General features: G+C 39.2%; 1 protein-coding gene across 1 annotated transcript in view; it reads left to right on the forward strand.

Moving 5' to 3' along the window:
- The first annotated feature begins 5,847 nt into the window (after window positions 1-5,847).
- LOC131563680 (golgin subfamily A member 4-like) overlaps window positions 5,848-17,576 on the forward strand; it is a 75,981-nt gene continuing 64,252 nt past the window's right edge. The window contains 4 exon segments of the mRNA XM_058813801.1: window positions 5,848-5,934; window positions 5,936-6,053; window positions 6,056-6,276; window positions 11,998-12,093. Of these exon segments, the coding sequence (XP_058669784.1) occupies window positions 5,848-5,934; window positions 5,936-6,053; window positions 6,056-6,276; window positions 11,998-12,093 (522 nt within the window).

The raw sequence follows: 17,576 nt of genomic DNA on the forward strand, positions 1-17,576 counted from the left end.
AAGCACAAAGATGCAAAATAGCTTTCCCACTGTGGGTGACCAGAACACTGGAAGATCTAGGAATAGAGCCTAGGTTTCCTTCATAACCAGCCAAGTCCTCTACTGTGAAGCAGCTCTGTCTTCAGGAGCAAGTTATTTTCTCTTTTTTGATCAAGGTCCCTGCCTATATAGATTTGTCTGGGCGGGGGTATGGAAGGGGAGAGGAGTCACTGTCATATTTTCTGAAAAATCTCCTCACCAGAATTTCTTCTCCTGGGAAGCTGAGAAGCCTCAGAGAGAAATGAAAACAATAATTACCTGATTGCTTCTCCTGTGTTTGCTGCTTTGAAATGTGGTCTGGAGATTGTTTACCAACTGGTCATTGTTTGATTGGTTTCATGTGAATTGTTTTAACTAAATGACCAGCTGTGTCGGGACTGTGAGGAGTCAGTAATGAATTTTTAATCACTATCTTGTTAAGCCCTCTGATGTATCCTTTCTCTATTCCTTAGTATAGCATTCTTTAATATAAGTAACATAAAATAAAAAATTAGCCTTCTAAGAACATGGAGTCAGATTCATCAATTCCTCCTTCATCCTGGGGACCCTGAAAATACCACAGGGAGGCATGTTTGGGGGTTTTTTGCTCACAGAAATAAGGATGAAGTGGTCAGTCAAGTGACCATCTTATGTGAAGTAATTTAAAGTCAAACTCATTACTTGTATTACTATTGATAAAAATGGTTGCTGGTTTATTGCATCATTAGCTCTCTTTCCATGGTGTTCAGAGTTTTAAATATAATTAAATTAATTAAAGTAAAATAGAATTTTTAAAAAAAGGTTCTGAAACTCTAGAGAAAGCACAAAGGAAATATCACTTAAGGTAGTGATAAAATTAATATTTTTGTTTTAGAAAAGTCAGACTCTTGCAAGATTACACTATGCCACTCAATTTTAAATCTCTAGATCTCTTATATTCCCATTCACATAAAAAAAGGTGTATTGAGTGAGCCAGCTTACTGCAGTGGTTCTTAGTAGTTTGTCTTTACTGGCTGAGCTTGCACTTTGTACTTTTGGAAAGACAGGTATATGGCAATGTGATCTCAACTTTCCTGTTAAAACAGAGAGGTTCTGCTCCCTCCCAAGGTGCAAAGCAGTGATGCCTATCATTTTTTCTTCTCTCTGAAGTTACTTCATTCCTCTCATCTTCGCAGCGTAAACAATTTCAGCCTTTATGGTACCTTTCAGTATTTTCAGACAGTGCTCTTGCTCTTTTCATAGCCTTGTGCATTTTGAACATGCTCACTGACTTCTCTCTCATGCCACTCACCATCTTTATTCAATTAATTAATGAACCTCTTTCCTCTGTTTTACTTGCACTGAGTTCAGGCCACTATCTGGGCAGGTGAATATATGAATGCATAAATCAACAGCATGGACTGTTTGCTATGAACTCAAGCATGTAGTAAAGAAATTTTGAATTTGATATCCAGTAATTTACTTAGAGCAACCTGTACTTTGTACAGAGAAGGATTATACAGCTGACAAAGAAACCCTGGGTTTTGTTTGTTCCTTGACCTGAATGGTGTTCATTCCTATCTTGTTGATATGGTTTTGCATTTGTAGTATTGACAATGACTCTGCAGAGGCATAATCTCCTAGAACAGTGTCATCTGGTGGTGGTTGTAAGTCACAGCTTCTAAATAGAAAAGTAAAATTAGCAATCAGATCAGGCTAGAAAAATGCTCTGATCACCTCTTTTATTTAGATTAAAGCTTTTAGGGTTCAAATCACAGGACTATAATGAACTCACTGCACAACTGCTTCTCATTTTGTAGGTTGCAAGTATAATGGGTTGCCACAATTTTCACTGTTAGGAAATGTGCTGTGTTTTGTAACACTTGTATTGAAGCAAAGATCAAAATACTTCTGAACTGAAAATTATTACCTGTGTAACTGTGCATGATATACTCCCTGACTACTTTAACATCAACAGTAGTATTTTGATTTTTATGAGTAGGAGTAGAAACTGCAAATATTACTAAATGCAACATTCTGTAAACTGTGTGCAAAGAACAGTAGTTTGTACATAAGCTCTGGAGAGTAACTCCTGTTACATGATCAGTGCTCCTTTATTCTTAGCTTTTTTTACTCTATTACCAGTTCTTGTTAATTTATTTTTTAAAAGAATTCCCTCAATGTCAAATATTATCCAGGTGGAATAATAGGAATGTTTAACAGTGTTTTAACAGCATGATGATGAAGTAAAGAAAAATTCAAATATGAAAAACTTCCTTCCCAAAAAAAATTGAACCAACATTTAAAAGTTGGTTTTTATGTTACACTTTTCTATATCTTTTAATATTTGTGTTGGATAACTGGATTGAAAGAACTAGCTGCTAGCATATTCATATGTCTGTCCTAAAATATTTCAATTTGAATGTGCAGGAAAATGTATTGAGAGCCATATTCATAATTTATGCCCATGCTTTTTTGTCACTTCCAGAAAGCTACAATCTTAGACAGCATTTAAAAAATTAGATTAGATTAGCTAAAGACTTTATGCATCAGTAGGCTGAAGGCTAAAGACTTCAGCCATCAGTAGGGACTAAGATATTTGAGATACTTCCAGTAATAGAACAATACTTCCAGCGATAGAATTGCTTGTTATCTGAACTTGAAGAAGAATGAAATGGGATTACTTGAGTTTAAAGTTAAGAAAATTGCTCAGCAAAGAGCAATCTGAATATTTGTGAGCAATCTGAAATAACTTGCAACATAAAACCGTCCAGCTCCTGACTCTCTATATCTCCCTTGCAGCAGCTGTAGTTCTCAGGGGAAACTCAGCACAGTAAGTCAGCAGAAATTACTTGCTCTTTTGCCAGGTCAGTTTTCTGCAGACTGAACTTGCAGAAATGACTAAGGAGATGGTCTCACAAGCACTGAAGTTAAAAAAAAAGCAAGGAATGAGATGGCAGGCATGTGTGGGCTGGTGTTGCTGACAATTAGAAAAATCTAGACTGGCAAAAGAACAGTCTTTTACTCAATACCCTTTCCCAAAGAAATACCTTAATGACTGCTATAGACTGAATTTAAACAGACCTTTATTCTTAATTATCTGTCATAACCAGTGACTTTTGCAAGTATACAGTTATCTTTTGCAGATGGTACCATGATGCCACATTTATCTTTTTTAATCTGTTAACTGGTGTACTTAAGGACTATAAAAAAGGAGGGGCATATATTCACTTTTAACTACTTCTTTTAATTTTTCAAATAGGATCAGATCAACCCTTTAGAAATAAGTTATCATTCAGTTAAGTATGGAATTTTGGCATTCTGTGTGTAAGAATGTAATTAGAGACATTTTCCCCAGGATTTCTGTGGGGTTTAGAGTAAACACTTTGTTTGTTTCAATATGTTTCAATCAAACCTGCTCAGATGCTAAAACATTTGAATCCCATTTAGAAGGCTTATGATAGAGTTTTGCAGAGTTATCACACATATCTTCAGAATTTGGATACTGCTGCTTAATGTGGGATTCCACGTTGTATTATTGGAGCACTGCTAGGCACATAGCTATGTATCACAAAAGATCCCAATTCAGGAGCACAAAAATTCACATTAATGTTTTTTAAATGACACCCATCTATATATGATTAAATGACATATACAAATATTATTTAATCTCTTTCTACAACCCAGGTTAGGCATCTCCTGTGAAGAACAGGAGGTGATTAAGTACCTTGAAACTGACACATCAAAAGACCTTGTTGTTGTAAAAAAAGTCCCCTAGAAAATATCCAATTATCACGTGATTATCAGATTACTGTTTTTGCAACCCATTATCAGAGTTTCAACTAATAAATCCCCTTACCATTTTCTGTAGTAATTAAGAATTTAGTGTAGGAAAAATTTACTTATTTTGTCATAGTTTCTTGTCTCAGATTTGTTCTATTCCACACAGCCTTTAGTCCTACAAAAACATCAGTACATGAGAAACACTCACAACATACCCTTTCAAGCTTTAAATTTTCTAAGGAAATAATACAGAGCTCTCTTTTGTGTTGTATACATTTTAGGAATGAATTAAAAAAGCTGTGCTTTTCTATTTGATACCTACAGGAGCTAGTGTCCTTTCAATTATGCATCTGTCCATCAAATTCACATACTACATCTAGTGACTTAGGTTTAAATCAGAAGAGTAATCTGAACAGAAAAAGAGAATATGAGCTAGCATTTGTAATAGAGAACATAGGTATGAGAGGGTAATGGATTTATTAGGTTATTGAAGGTTGTTAAAATGTTTCCCAAAGCATTCATCAGGCAATGTTCCCCTCACTTGATAATCTCTGCATTTTACCATCATGCTGCTGCATGTCATATTTAGAGGACACAGAAGCTACCCTACTGAAGCAGAAAATGTTTAATTTTTATGGATGCAATAAACTTAATTGCCCATTTTATCTTATTTCCTTATGGACTGCTATTCAGATGGTTTTGTCCTTTTAATTCTGGGGACTTTTTCCTATAATTCTGTCTCAACCTACAGGAAAGATACCCTACAAATCTTCAAGATACTTACCTGGCTATTACAGCTTGTAGGTTCAGATTAGCTTTTTTGAAGGTGTTTGAAGTCAACAGCTGTTCTCACGAAAAATCAGTAGAGTGTGCAAGTCACTGTTGTCATCTGAACTATGCATACAGTCTTAATAGGAACACACAGTATGCATATAGTCCTAACAGGAACACACAAACAAATGGGTTTATCTACAACTAAACAGATTGTAAAAAAAAAATTGTTTTAAAAAAAGGGTTTTTTTTCTGCTATTTAAAACATAAAACCATATTTTTATGTTTGTTTAATATAGCAAAAAAAAAAAAAAAAAAAACCAAGAAAACCAGCAATTTATTTTTGCTGTATATTTAGCTTGATTTTTTTTTTAGTCAGCGTCAAACAAATGGGAAAATAATTTCCTATCCATTTCCCCCCTCCTCAAATTACTTAGAGATTTCAGGAGTGTATTTCAGTGAAAACACCTCTGGGCATTTGTGATTATTGCACACAGCCTCTCTAGTAGGAAGCTTTATAGAAGAACACGTGGTTCATTGTTTCTTGCAAACAGCACCATGCATTTTTTAGCCTTCATACACTGTCACTGTCAACACAGTAAGTTTCAAAATAGTCCCGTTGTTGGAGAATGAATGCTGGCTACTGCTGACAGCCCTCTGCGTCGACATTCGCAGCCCTGAACACACATTCACAAACCTCATCCAACAAGGGATCTAAAGCCAGAGGTTTTAACCTTGAGCCGCCAAGAACATTTCTGCCACAGTTTCGTGGAGACAGTAGTAGCAAATAGTAGCGGTAGTAGCAAACACCGTCTTTCCACCTTCAATGGTACTTTAGTTGTAACAGTGTATCTCAGGTTTACGAACAGGCTACTCAAAAGAAAAACGCGGCGACTTTCTTATTAGCAGATAGGTTTCCAGGCAGCTTCAAAAAGCAACTGTTGGGCATTTTTTAGTCGGAAGCTTTCACAAGTCTTAGAACCGAGCACCTTTTTGTTACCTTGCTCTTTTGTTACCGGCTCTTCGGCTTGTGAAAGCTTGTCCTCGACACTGTCGCTGACCGACTCAGGAGGACTTTTAGGCGAGGACTCACAGCCCCTCAGAGGCAGCATTCTGGCAAGTCAAGCGTCTCCGTGGCGCGGTTGAAGGTACGGAATCAAACGGCTACGGCGGCGGAAAGGCGCAGCGAGGCGGCAGCTTTTACTGCTCTGTTTTTCGTCCTTCCGGGCAGAACTAATCACTCCTCCGCCTGCAACATTCCCGGGACGGCACCGCCTCCCTCGGCCTCCGGGAGAGATGGAGCAAGTGAGGCCAGGCAACGCCGCTTTGTCCCGCCGCAGTCCTGGCGCCCAGGCTGCACCTCCGCCCGGGCTGTGGGAGGAATAGCGCCGCGCGTAGCCTTTGGAAGTTTGTGCCTCGCCGTACACCGTGCCGGCCGACGCGCTGGGCTCCACGTTGGCTGCGCAGGCGCAGTGGTCGCGGCTGCCCGTGCCCCGCGGAGGGGTCCGAGGGCGGAGCGGCGGCGGCTCCGCGGGCCGGGGCGGGGGGAGATCGGTTCCGCCGCCCCCTGGGCGTCCCTTGCCGCCGGACCAGCCGGCCCGGGAGCCGTGCCCTCATCCCCTTCTCCCTCCCGCCACCATGTTCAAGAAACTGAAGCAGAAGATTGGCGAGGAGCAGATGCAGCCGCGCGGAGCGGGTGGACGTGCGAGCTCCCTCCCACCGCAGGTACGGCGAGGAGGGGCCGCTGGCAGACGTGTCCGTTGTGGGCGCTAGTGACGGCCTTTCACCTGTCGGGGCAGGGCCGCGCTTCGCCCGGCCAGGCCTTGGTGTCCTGCGGGTCGGGCGGCCGGGCCTGCGCGGCGCGACCCTCCCGCGGCTGCGGCTGCGGCGGGGCCGGTCCGATCCAGGGCTCCGGGCTCGGCCGGCTGGCGGGAATCGCTGTCAGCGCCGGGCGGCTTCGCTAGAACTTCGTCATCTAAGTGCTTGCCCATCCTCCTCCTGCTAGAAACTGTGCTTCGTTTTGTCCGCTCTACGATAGCTGTCCTGTGGGAGAATGTAAAAACCATCTCTTGCCTGAACGTACAACAGAACGAAACAGAAATGGGTTTCTTCCTTAGCATTTAAAGTAATGATACTTTTAAGTGTATTGAATAACAATCCAGCATTGAGTTCCCTAGTTATCCTTTTCTCTCATCTTAATGCTTGTTCTTTCAGTTCTGTACGTCCCTTCTGTTAACATCTTGTAGAGGGCTGGTTTGCTTACCTCGACCTTATTCTTGCATTTTTTGCATTTTTTAAACTGTAGATTAATTGAGAATATAGTATAAGTCTGAGAACAAGGCACTTACTTATTTGGTCTAGTAATAATTTCATTGGCCGTTTTCCTCTTGCGTGTACTTTCTTTCACTAAGTTATTATAAATGTATTCTAGTAAAGGATATTTTTAAGTGATAATAATACCCACCAGATAGGACGTGTCCAGAGTATGTAAGTGAAAGTGGTGATGAAAAAAAAGTTGTGATGATTTCATGCACGTGTCAAAGCAGAATAATTTTGGGTAGAAAGACTTCAGCAAGTTAACATCCTAATGGCAAAGTCTGCTGATAATGGCTGTCTGTGTCTCATTCTAGGTTAAGTGTCCGTGTATCTTGGAATCTAAAAGTATAAATACTAATATAAACTCTGAATTCTGTGAATCTTAAGCTAGAGACAGGTAATTTAATTACTTTGACAAATAGGTGACTAGTTGCTTGGGCTAGATCTGAATGTAATTTGAACCACTGGGAGATTTGGCACTGCATAGTCACAGTATTAGACCATGGTTTCAAAACTGCTGACAGTTATGTTCTATTATTTGAATCACTCATTTGTGAAATAGAGGTAAGATTTTTGGAAATGGATCTATTGTGAAGTCTTGTGTAGCTTGTTGAATCCTACTTTAAGGCCTTCCATAGTATTCATTCTGTGCCTTCTCTAGTTAGTGAAGTATGATTGTGTTAGTTAAGTTTAGAGTGCTGTCTTTATTGCCGTATGTGGTGAGCTTTCAGTGCAGTGTAAAAGAGATCGATCTGCAGAGTTTACTGTTTTCAGTGTGCAGCAGCTAAATTATGACACCTTTCACACAGCATTGTAATCCACTTAGTTCAGGATATTGTAATCTGCTTTGTTCGGGATGCTCCATGCTTGTGTTCAAGAGTTGATACTCTCTGAGAATCATTCTACTGAATAAATATGGGCTTACATGCATATATGCACCCAACACCCTAATGTACTTTAGTCTTTATCTGGCTCTTGAAAAATTAGTTTTGACAAATACTCTGAAACCTGATATGAGAGTTTATAGCAAATTATACCTAGTTTATAGACCTAGTCTGCTGTACTGTGGACAGAGCTGATTATGTAACTCAAGGGTTGATATAAATGGAAAGGCAAAAGCAAGAAATTACAACAAGACATTACAACAATTTTATTTCATGTGAAATAGTTGTCTTGCAATGTTTCTTACTCCTCAGTTGCTCTCAAGCAACAATAGGGGGAAATAGTTAAATTTGATCTTAGGAGTAAACTAAGTTTTTCTTCTCACTTCTTGTATCACATTTGAAAACAGTCTGAAGGAAGAAGTGAGGTTTTGAGGCTTATAAAATATACTGTGGTCTTGCAAAAAGTGTGGGATATGCTTTTTTCATTTGCTTTTATTCAGATCAGTAATTCCAATCCTCAAAATGCATTCCTTCCTGGCAAAACATTTTCAGACCAAATTTTTCTAACTCTTACTATTTCTTAGTTTATGAAACTCATGTTTGCATTAATTTTTGCTCTTTTTTTCCTACACCCTGTTGTAGAGAGGCTTCACTCACTATGCTTAATACCCTCTATGCTCTACTTATATCCTTTACTTTGAGACCTAGAACTTCACATTTGTACTTTGATTTGTAGTGTCCAAGACTAAATTTACTAATTTAAGACTGGTGTAAACCTGGAGGTAAAATTTCTCAAGTATAACTTGAGAAATATAACCTTTTCTGAGGAGGTGTTTGTAGGCCTTCCTCTTTCATATGAATGGTTACTAACTGATGTCATCTGTCAAATTGAGCATAGCTGTTCCTCACAGTCTGAGGAACACATCTCTTTCTGATGGCTGACAGGGTGGAAAAAAGTGCTGTTGCAATTACCGATGTCTTAAACTGCTACATGTCCAAGACTGTCACCTGACAAATAGGGATGAAGAAAAAATGGAGACAGGCAGTACTTTCTTTGCCTCAGTTTTTAATAGTGCTGACAGACCTTGGTCTGCCTGGTCCTGAGTCAGAGGACCATGGCTACAGGAACATTAACTTTTCATTTGTGAACATGGAAATTTTAACAGACGAGCTGTGTCAGTTGAACGAATGTTTGTAAGTTCATGGGGCCTATGGGATTCAACCCAGGGTACTAAAGGAGCTAGGAGATGTTAGGGGTAGGACACCTCTCAGCCATCCTGGCAATCTGGGGAGGTCCCTGCTGACTGAGCTAGCCAGTGTTATTCCAGGAAGGGCGTGAGGGAATATGCAGGAAACTACAGAGATAACCTCAGAACCTGGAAAAATTATTAAGAAAATCATACTGTATGCTGTTGAAAGACATGTAAAGAGCAGTGCAATTATCAGACCGTCAACGTGGGTTCACAAAGGGAGAATCCTGTTTAAAAAACCTTCTGCAGTAAGTTCACCTGCCTGGTAGACAAAGGGAAGGTGGTGGATGTAGTTTTTCTGGGTTCTATAAAGGCTTTTGGTACTGTTCTTCCCACTATTTCTTCCAGACAAGTTTTCCAACAGTGGGATGAGCAGGTATGCAGTGCACTGGCTGAAGCATTGGTTGAAGAGCAGGGCTCAAATTATTGCAGCAAACAGGACATGTGGCTGGTGACCAATTACCAGTGGTGTTCCTCAGGGCTCAGGTCTAGAGGCAGCTCTGTTCAGTCTCTCCATCAGTGATCTGGAGGCTGCAGGGAATGTGCAGATAGTTAGGTGGTGATGCCAAACTGGGAAGTGCTGCTGACTCTCCCATGGGATAAGAGGCTTTGCCTTGCAGAGGGACCTGGATTGATTGGAGTATTGAGCAGTCACCAGTGACATGAAGCTGAGCAAGACCAAGCAAATGCTGGATTCTGCACCTGGACGGAATAATTGCAGGCACAAGTCTGAAGTGGGAGAGGAATAGCTGGAGAGCAGCCCTGCAGAAAGGGGTTTGGGGGTGCTGGTTGGCAGGAAGATCAATGGGATCAGCAGTGTGTGTGCCCTGGCAGCCAAGGGAGCAAACCTCATCCTGGGGTGCATCAAACACAGCATCAGCAGCCAGCCAAGAGAGGTGATTATCCCACTGAATTCAGCGCTGGTGCAGCCTCACCTCGAGCACTGGGTGCAGTGCTGGGCCCCACTATTTAAAAAGGATGTGAAGGTCCTTGAGCATGTGCTGAGAAGGGCACCAAAGCAGGGGAAGGGGCTGGCAGGAATGTGCTCTGGGGAGCACTGAGGGCACTGGGCTTGTCTGGTTTGGAGAGGAGGAGGAGGCTGAGGGGTGACCTCACTGCTCCCTACAGCTTCCTGAGGAGGAGAAGTAGAGAGGGAAGTACTGAGATCTTCTCCCTGGTACACAGTGCCAGAACATGCAGGAATAACTCAAACTGTGTCTATCATGGGAGATTTGGACTTACATAAGGAAACACTTTTTACCCAGAGGGTGGCCAAAGCATGGAATAGGCTTCCTGGAGAGGTGGTTGATGCCTTCCTCACCCCTGCCTGTCAGTGCTGAAGGGGCATGGACAGTGCCCTTAAAGCCAAGCTTTAACTTTTAGTTAACCCTGAGCTGGTCAGGAAATTGAACCCTTCCAATTTAACTGTACTGTCCTGTTTCAGCTCTTTTTGGTTTTGCATAAGATCAATGAATATTTGTGCTGCAAACCTTAGTGCCACTGAAATGACTGTAAATTGACAAGAAGTCTGAATGCAGCAGTGAGAACTGTAGAACCATAGAGATGTGTTCATACTGCTTCTAAGCAGTGACAAAGTGTCCTTGAATGTTTCTGGCCCTCACCAAACAGAAGGAAATTGATTTTCAAATAATCTTTAAAACCCTGGCATTAGATTGAGGGTAGGAATAAAAGAAGAGTAGGCTGTCAGCATTAATAGGTTAGGTTTTGTACAAATCCTATGAATACTTTGGTATGATTGTTTTCAGCAGAACATAAAGCTTTCATGATGAATAGCTATTTGGTACTAGGTAAACTGTTTGACTTTTGAATAGTATTTTCAAGCTGAGACATTGGCCTACCTCTTCAGACCTGTAACTGTGACTGATTTTGATATAAATAAGAACAAATAATTTTGATATAAAAAAGAACAAATACAGCTACCACTCCTGGTTCCAGACTTGTTCAGCTGATAGCAATTTCAAGAAGAGGTAGGGTCAAAACATGCATGTGCTTGCCTTATATCCTGGTGAAGTACCCCTGGGCCCTTCCTGCAGGTGGAACTTCTGGTCATCTGACCGCTCTGGGCCTGGATTTGGGCTCCAGGGGCAGAGCATGGCACATTTCGTCAAGTGTGCCAGGTATTGGCAGCCACTGCAGGACTGGGATACAGGTCCAGAGGGATGGGGTCTGTGCAGGAAGGCATCACCTCATCAAAAGCAAGGCCTGACCTTCCTCTTCCTCCTGCCACATGCCTGAAATATTTCCTTCCAGCATTTCACAATACCCGATGAGAAATCTTGCTAAATACCTTCTTTTGTATAGATCTGCTTGTTGATACTTTACTACTCATTACATTTATACTGAAATTTTATATTTGAAGTTTGAATGATGAGGCTGGCAAGGTAGTTTCTTTGAGCTGGTGTGACATTTTAGAACCTCAGTTTGAATGAAATTGTAAAATTCCTGTGAATAGATGTTTAGTTTTGATAGGATCAACAAGTACATATAGACAACAAAATATATAGCAATTTCTTGCCCCTTTTTCATTGTTTAGATTCAGTGTTATAAATACCACAAATTTAAAGTTCATAAATTTTCTTAGTGTCATTTTCTGTTGTTAATTTTCTAAGTTCTCGATCAGATTCTGTTCCACTTCTAAATACTTGAATCCCTGTCAAATCACTGAACCTAAACCTCAAGCAACTGTAATATGTTTCTAAAATATTGGGAGGCTTGTTTTTCAAATATGGTCTAAGAGGACCATAGTCAGAAATAATGAAAATAACCCATTTGGTTGTTTGTTTTTGTGGCTGATTCAGGACACATTTTCCTCTACGAAAGGTAGAACTTGTCACAGACAGTTTTTTCTTTAAAAAGATCTAGACTAGGTTTCACTGAGATGATATAGTTAGTGATTCTTGAAGTAAATTATGATACAGAAAAATTAGTTCTGGAGTTAATAGTATTACTTGTTGATATACATGATCTCTCTATAGGTCCCTTCCAGATCCCCTCCATCAACTGGCAACAGAATCAGGACATCTTCATTTACAGATCAGAATCATGAAGGCACTTTAACACCAGACAAAGAGGTCAGTTGAGAACTGTTTTTCTCTGCTTTTCACCTTAAAAAATCTAACTTTATGTCCTTCATTACTTTTTTTTTTTATTTCTCAGTCTCACTATTTTCTGTGTATTTATAGCTACAAATAGTATATTTTTAGGTTAAATACTGAAGTGTTTAATAGTAATAAAACAGATCTTTAAGCTGTAGTGATTAACCCCCAGATTAGGAAACGCTTTAAGTCTTCAGGTCTTAAAAATCTTACTCCTGAACTGAACTCAGTGAGGAAGTGGGACAGAGGATAAATTCAGAGAGACTCACTTCATTTTGTCCCACTTTTGGTTGAAAAGCTAGGTGAATCCAGGTCATTTGAGGTGGATGATCCAAAGGATTTATACAGAGCATTTGTGATTGTTTCTAACCATGCCAGTAATAAGTATCAAACTCAAAGTTATTTCCCCCACCCCACTTCCTTTCTCCCCTCCCCCAAACTTAAAACCAGCCCAGCCCCCCTCACCTTCCTCCCACTCCCCCCGCCCCCCCAAAAAACTGAACAACAAACTAAACTGAGTCTAAATTATCAGTCATAAAATATCATTAAAATCATTATCAAGATGATGGGTAACCTTGACTTGCATAATAAAGCAAACAAAGAAGATAATCTGCACTTACCTTGTTTCATATTAAGTACTATGGCTCTTTTGAAGCAACTTGATTAAAAAAAAAAAGGCAACAATATAAATAAACATAACATTTCCCTGACTTAGTGAGCATGGACATAGTCTGGTAGCATAAAACAGGATGCTTTTGTGATCTGTGAACTTTTTCAGAGGAAATGTTTTGTCCTTGTCAGAGAATTCAGTTGCTTTGTTTTGCCACAAAAAATAATGCATTTTATTGCAGTGGAACAATCCACTTTAATTTTTAACACCATTTTTTCTTTAGGAGATAATCAGCTATACCTGAAATTTGCAATGGATTTCATTATGAATGCTGTCAGTGATTCCAGCTTGGCAGTTTGCTTCCTGCAATAGTAGAAATGGAAGGGAAAGTACTTCATGATTTTGTTTTGTATTTTGGTATTTTCTGATAAATGCTTTTTTTTTTTTCTACTGTGATATGTATATATGTGTGTGTGTGTGTGTGCATGTATATGTATCTGTAATCAATTCCCTCTCTCCTTGGAGAAAGATTTTCTGTTAACTGGTGCTCCAGAATGTTAGCAAGCAGCATCACCTGGGATAAATTACTAAGTTTTTCAGTAAGGAGAGTTTTCTGTTCTTAATACAGGGTATAGAATTAACATATTGCCACATGAGAACTACTACTGTGGCCTAGAAGGAGTGAGTTGGTACTGAGAGTTGATTCCCCTGTTAGTTTTTTTTTGTTGTTGTTTTTTTTGTTTGTTTGTTTTTGTTTTGTTTTGTTTTGTTTTTTTTAATTGTATAACCTGCAAAAGAACTGATTTGGCCAAGGTTTTCTTCATGGTTTCTATTGAGAACTACACTTACTTCATTACATAAGTGTTGTCCCCAGCAAACTCCATTTTCAGAGTGCTGTTCCAGATAAACAAGAGAAGCAAAGGATTCTCCATAGCCCATGCCAAGTTACATTGGAAGAACATTAATCTCTAAATAGACTGGTTAGACTGGAATGACAAGAGAGGCAGAAGAAGAAATAAGATTAAGAGTAGAAAAACTAATAGTAGAAGTACTAAAGCACCCTCAGATTTGCAGTTATCCTTGGTCTTAGGGGAGCTGCCATAACAGTTTTACTTGTGAAACACATCCTTTAATTAGAAATTCAAGAAGTAGTGAAGTCCTAGGGGGATGAGAACCTTTTTTTTTTTTTTTTTTTTTGGTTTTACATCAAGCAGAATATTTTACAAAAATTAAGTTTAAATGATTAAAAGAAGAAACCTAATTTATCCAAAAATTTCTCATAAATGTTGGCAGTATGATTAAAAGTAAATAATCTTTGAAATCTGTTGGATTAAATTTTCATAAAATTCAGTTCAGCAGCAGTATACAATGCGTAAATAAGATGCAGATATTGCATATTGTCAGTGAAAATACATGCCCTGATTAGATGAATGCATTAAGTCTTTTGGAGGGTATTTTATTGCCGTGTTCTCATTTGCCCAGGCAGTTGTTTTATGTGCAGGTGTCAATGGCAATGGCATTACAGTGAGCTCTTGGGCTACATTTAATACACTGAAAACATTTGGTTGAGAAGTATTGTATGCTAAAACGTTTTTGCAGTACATGAATAATTACTGTCCCTTTACTACTGAAAGCTAAGCAAAATTAGTGTTTCATAATTTTTTTATATGTTTTGTGTCCTCTGTGAGGTATGTTTTAGTAAGTCTTTAAATAGATCAGGATTTTGTATTTTTACTTCCATAGTATTAAAATTGCAAGTATCACACATGAAATCTTTGGTTTATTCTCAGAATATTTTTATAATAAAAGTAATTTCAGAATTAGTTACAGTTGTAAATGACATCATTAGTCTGATCAAATAATTATAATAAAACATACGTGCCAACATTTTTGCTTTATACTCTACAATGAGAAGATTTTAAAAATACTTTAATATTTCAAGATTCCAAGATGCTATCAGTTTAAAATAAACCTACATCTTGTATGCTCCATTTATGTAATACCAGGTAAGTTTCTTTTTCATGCCAACTTTCCTCTTCAGCTTGTATTTTATTTGATATATGAATCTCCAGTAGCAGTGTTATGGAAAACCTCAAAATTTTTAATGTATAGGAAAAGGCAGAGGTCTGAATAGTTCTGTATTCTCTTACTGCAAGTAGCTTGTAAAACATGATCACATTGTGAGGTAAAACTACTTCCGCAGAACTTCATTGACATTTTGCATACCCAGTGCTTTTTGATTTGATATGCTGCTATTTGAAACAGCCCTAGACTATTAAAATATGCTTATTTAGTGAGTTCCTTCTTTTCTATGGAAAAATAGTGTTCAGTTTTCAAACTGTTACCACATTGGCTTTTGAACAGAGTTTGAGGTGAAATACATAAATTGTATTCATTTCAGCTCCTGTAAGTTAAAAATGTTCTTTTTGTTCTACAACATTATACTTGTTTACAAGTATACAAGGCCCAACTGCAGAAGATAACAAAGCTAGTGCTAGTTTGCTATCAGCTGAGAGAAAGCAGCTGATGGACTGCTGTGGGTGACCTACCAGTCATGCATCCAAATGTCACTGATATCCTTATGAGTGTTATGGAAGTGACAGCAGAGCACAATATATGTAGCACTTAGACCTAAAGATACTTAGCCCAGGTACTTTTTGGTCTCACTTTAATGGTATATAATGGCTGTTTTATTAAATTAGTTGAAATGCTTCTTTGACATTGGCTATTAGTAAAGCATGACAAGTAAAGCTGAAATAATATACCTTCAGTACCTTTGTTATTCCTGTGTCTTTTCTGTATTCATATACTTTATTTGAAGTACTTCTAAATAGGTGTTGCCATGCAAAGATGGTAGTGGTTCAGATATATCTGTATTTTTTTTCCTGTCTGATATTTAGGACTAATTTTTGGAGGCTGCATAAGCTAGTTTGAATCTAAACTACTTGTATTTTACAACTCCTGATACATACAGGATGCTTACATGCTTAGGTGGCTCATCAAAATGAAAAGCGAACCAGAAAAGACCTGTTTGATTTCTGTACTACAGCTTTCTTAAAGTGCAGTTCAGCTCTCCTAGATCCTGGGACTTTATCGCAGAGAGAAACTCTTGAAATTTTAGCTCCTCACTTTTTCCTATTCCCTTAGGACAAATAACCAAATTTATTTCTATATTTTACTCTGGGGAATAAGTTCTTTTTAAGTAAGAGTTGAAAGAAAACCTTTAGCTGATAGTTGACATCTTCTAGCTTCTTAAGTAGATGAGGAAATGGTGGCTTTTCACTTAGACTAGTTTTGTAGTCTCATCCTCTTTCTTCTGTCTTGCTGTGCTGGTATATAACATAAAACTGCTCATGTACAGTTAATAGAAGCTTTTAAGTATTAACATACTACAAATACCCATATGCTGTGATGCAATTTGCTAACAAAATTTGCTTCATAACAGGCTAATACAAAATTTAGAACTACTGATTCTCTTTTTCTGAAGGGGAATAATCATTACCTTTGGCAATCAAACATACTGCATGCATGTAACATGTATAATATTCACCTACTGCCATCTCCACAACAATGAGACTTGGGCCAAACTCTGATCCCTGTTGAATTTTGGGGTTTCTTTCACAGCATATTAAGGAAGCTGTTTGATCTAGAAATTGCATGTTCTATGGCCTTTGCACCCCACTCACCAGAATCCTTGTGAAAGAAGATTTGAGCATGGTAATTCTTCAGAGGAACGAGGAATAATAATCCTAATAAGAACACAGTGATTTCTAGAGTTCAGGAAGTCCTTGAAGATCAAGTAAGGCTGCTTCAGTTAGGCCAAACTTGAGGGGTACAAAAATTGTTCAGAATGTTGAAAATTCAAGGGTTATTTAAACAATAACTGTATGTGTCCTTTGATAGGATACTGAAGGTATCTGGTGTTTGGCTTCATCAACCAATTTGCAGCTTCATCAGCTGCAAATTTTACCTCATTTGCAGCCTTCTATCCAAGATAGAAACATTTGTTACTCAATAGGATTTTACTTGCAGAAAAACAGAATAAGCCTTAAATATTGTGACAGAAGATCAGTAGTGTCACAGTTTGCTAAGGAAGCATTCCTTTTTGACTGCCCATGAGCCACTCTGGCAGTCACACTCACACCACCCTAGGCTTTTGCTGCTGGGACTGAAGCCCCTTCACCACAAGCAGCTCCAATGAGCTGATGGGTGCCCCACCTGACTCCCCACACACTCATGCTAAGACAAGCTTCATGACGCTCACACGTCAGACAAGTTTCCCTCACTGCCTTGATCCAGGGTTTCCCATAGCAGAGTCCTAGACTCTGCTTCCTTTAAGAATTTTTATCATGGTGCAGCAATATAATGGCAGATGGAGTTGGGTGTCTCCTTCAGGGACCCTGAACAAAGGAATGCCTGGCTTTCATTCTGTGTGCCTGTTTTAATGGTGATATTTGATCTGGGGTCTTCTCACTGTTCATTGGGTTCTACAGAGTCACTGGGTAGCTGGACACAGTCCAGCTGGCATGGCAAGGCTGTGCCTTTTTGTTGGGCAAAGGGCTCATCACTGGGGGTTTCAGCCATTTCTCCCCACCCAGGGCACAATCTGTAGTTTGCAGTGCCATTGTATACTGAGCTAACTACTATTTGTAGTTCTCAACAGCCTTCAGTTTATAAATTTGGTGCCTGAGATTAAGGTCAGTATGGGCTAGGGAGATTATTTACCCTGGAGTATCACAGAACTGGTAGGATTGGAAGGAATCTGTGGAGATTGTAGCATTGGAGTCTCTGGGTGGGCAAGGATAGGTTGGATTCAATCTGCACAGGGACCCTCAGCCAGTGTCGTTCA

Source organism: Ammospiza caudacuta, chromosome 1 (genome assembly GCF_027887145.1).
Source record: "Ammospiza caudacuta isolate bAmmCau1 chromosome 1, bAmmCau1.pri, whole genome shotgun sequence".
Taxonomy (NCBI): Eukaryota; Metazoa; Chordata; class Aves; order Passeriformes; family Passerellidae; genus Ammospiza; species Ammospiza caudacuta.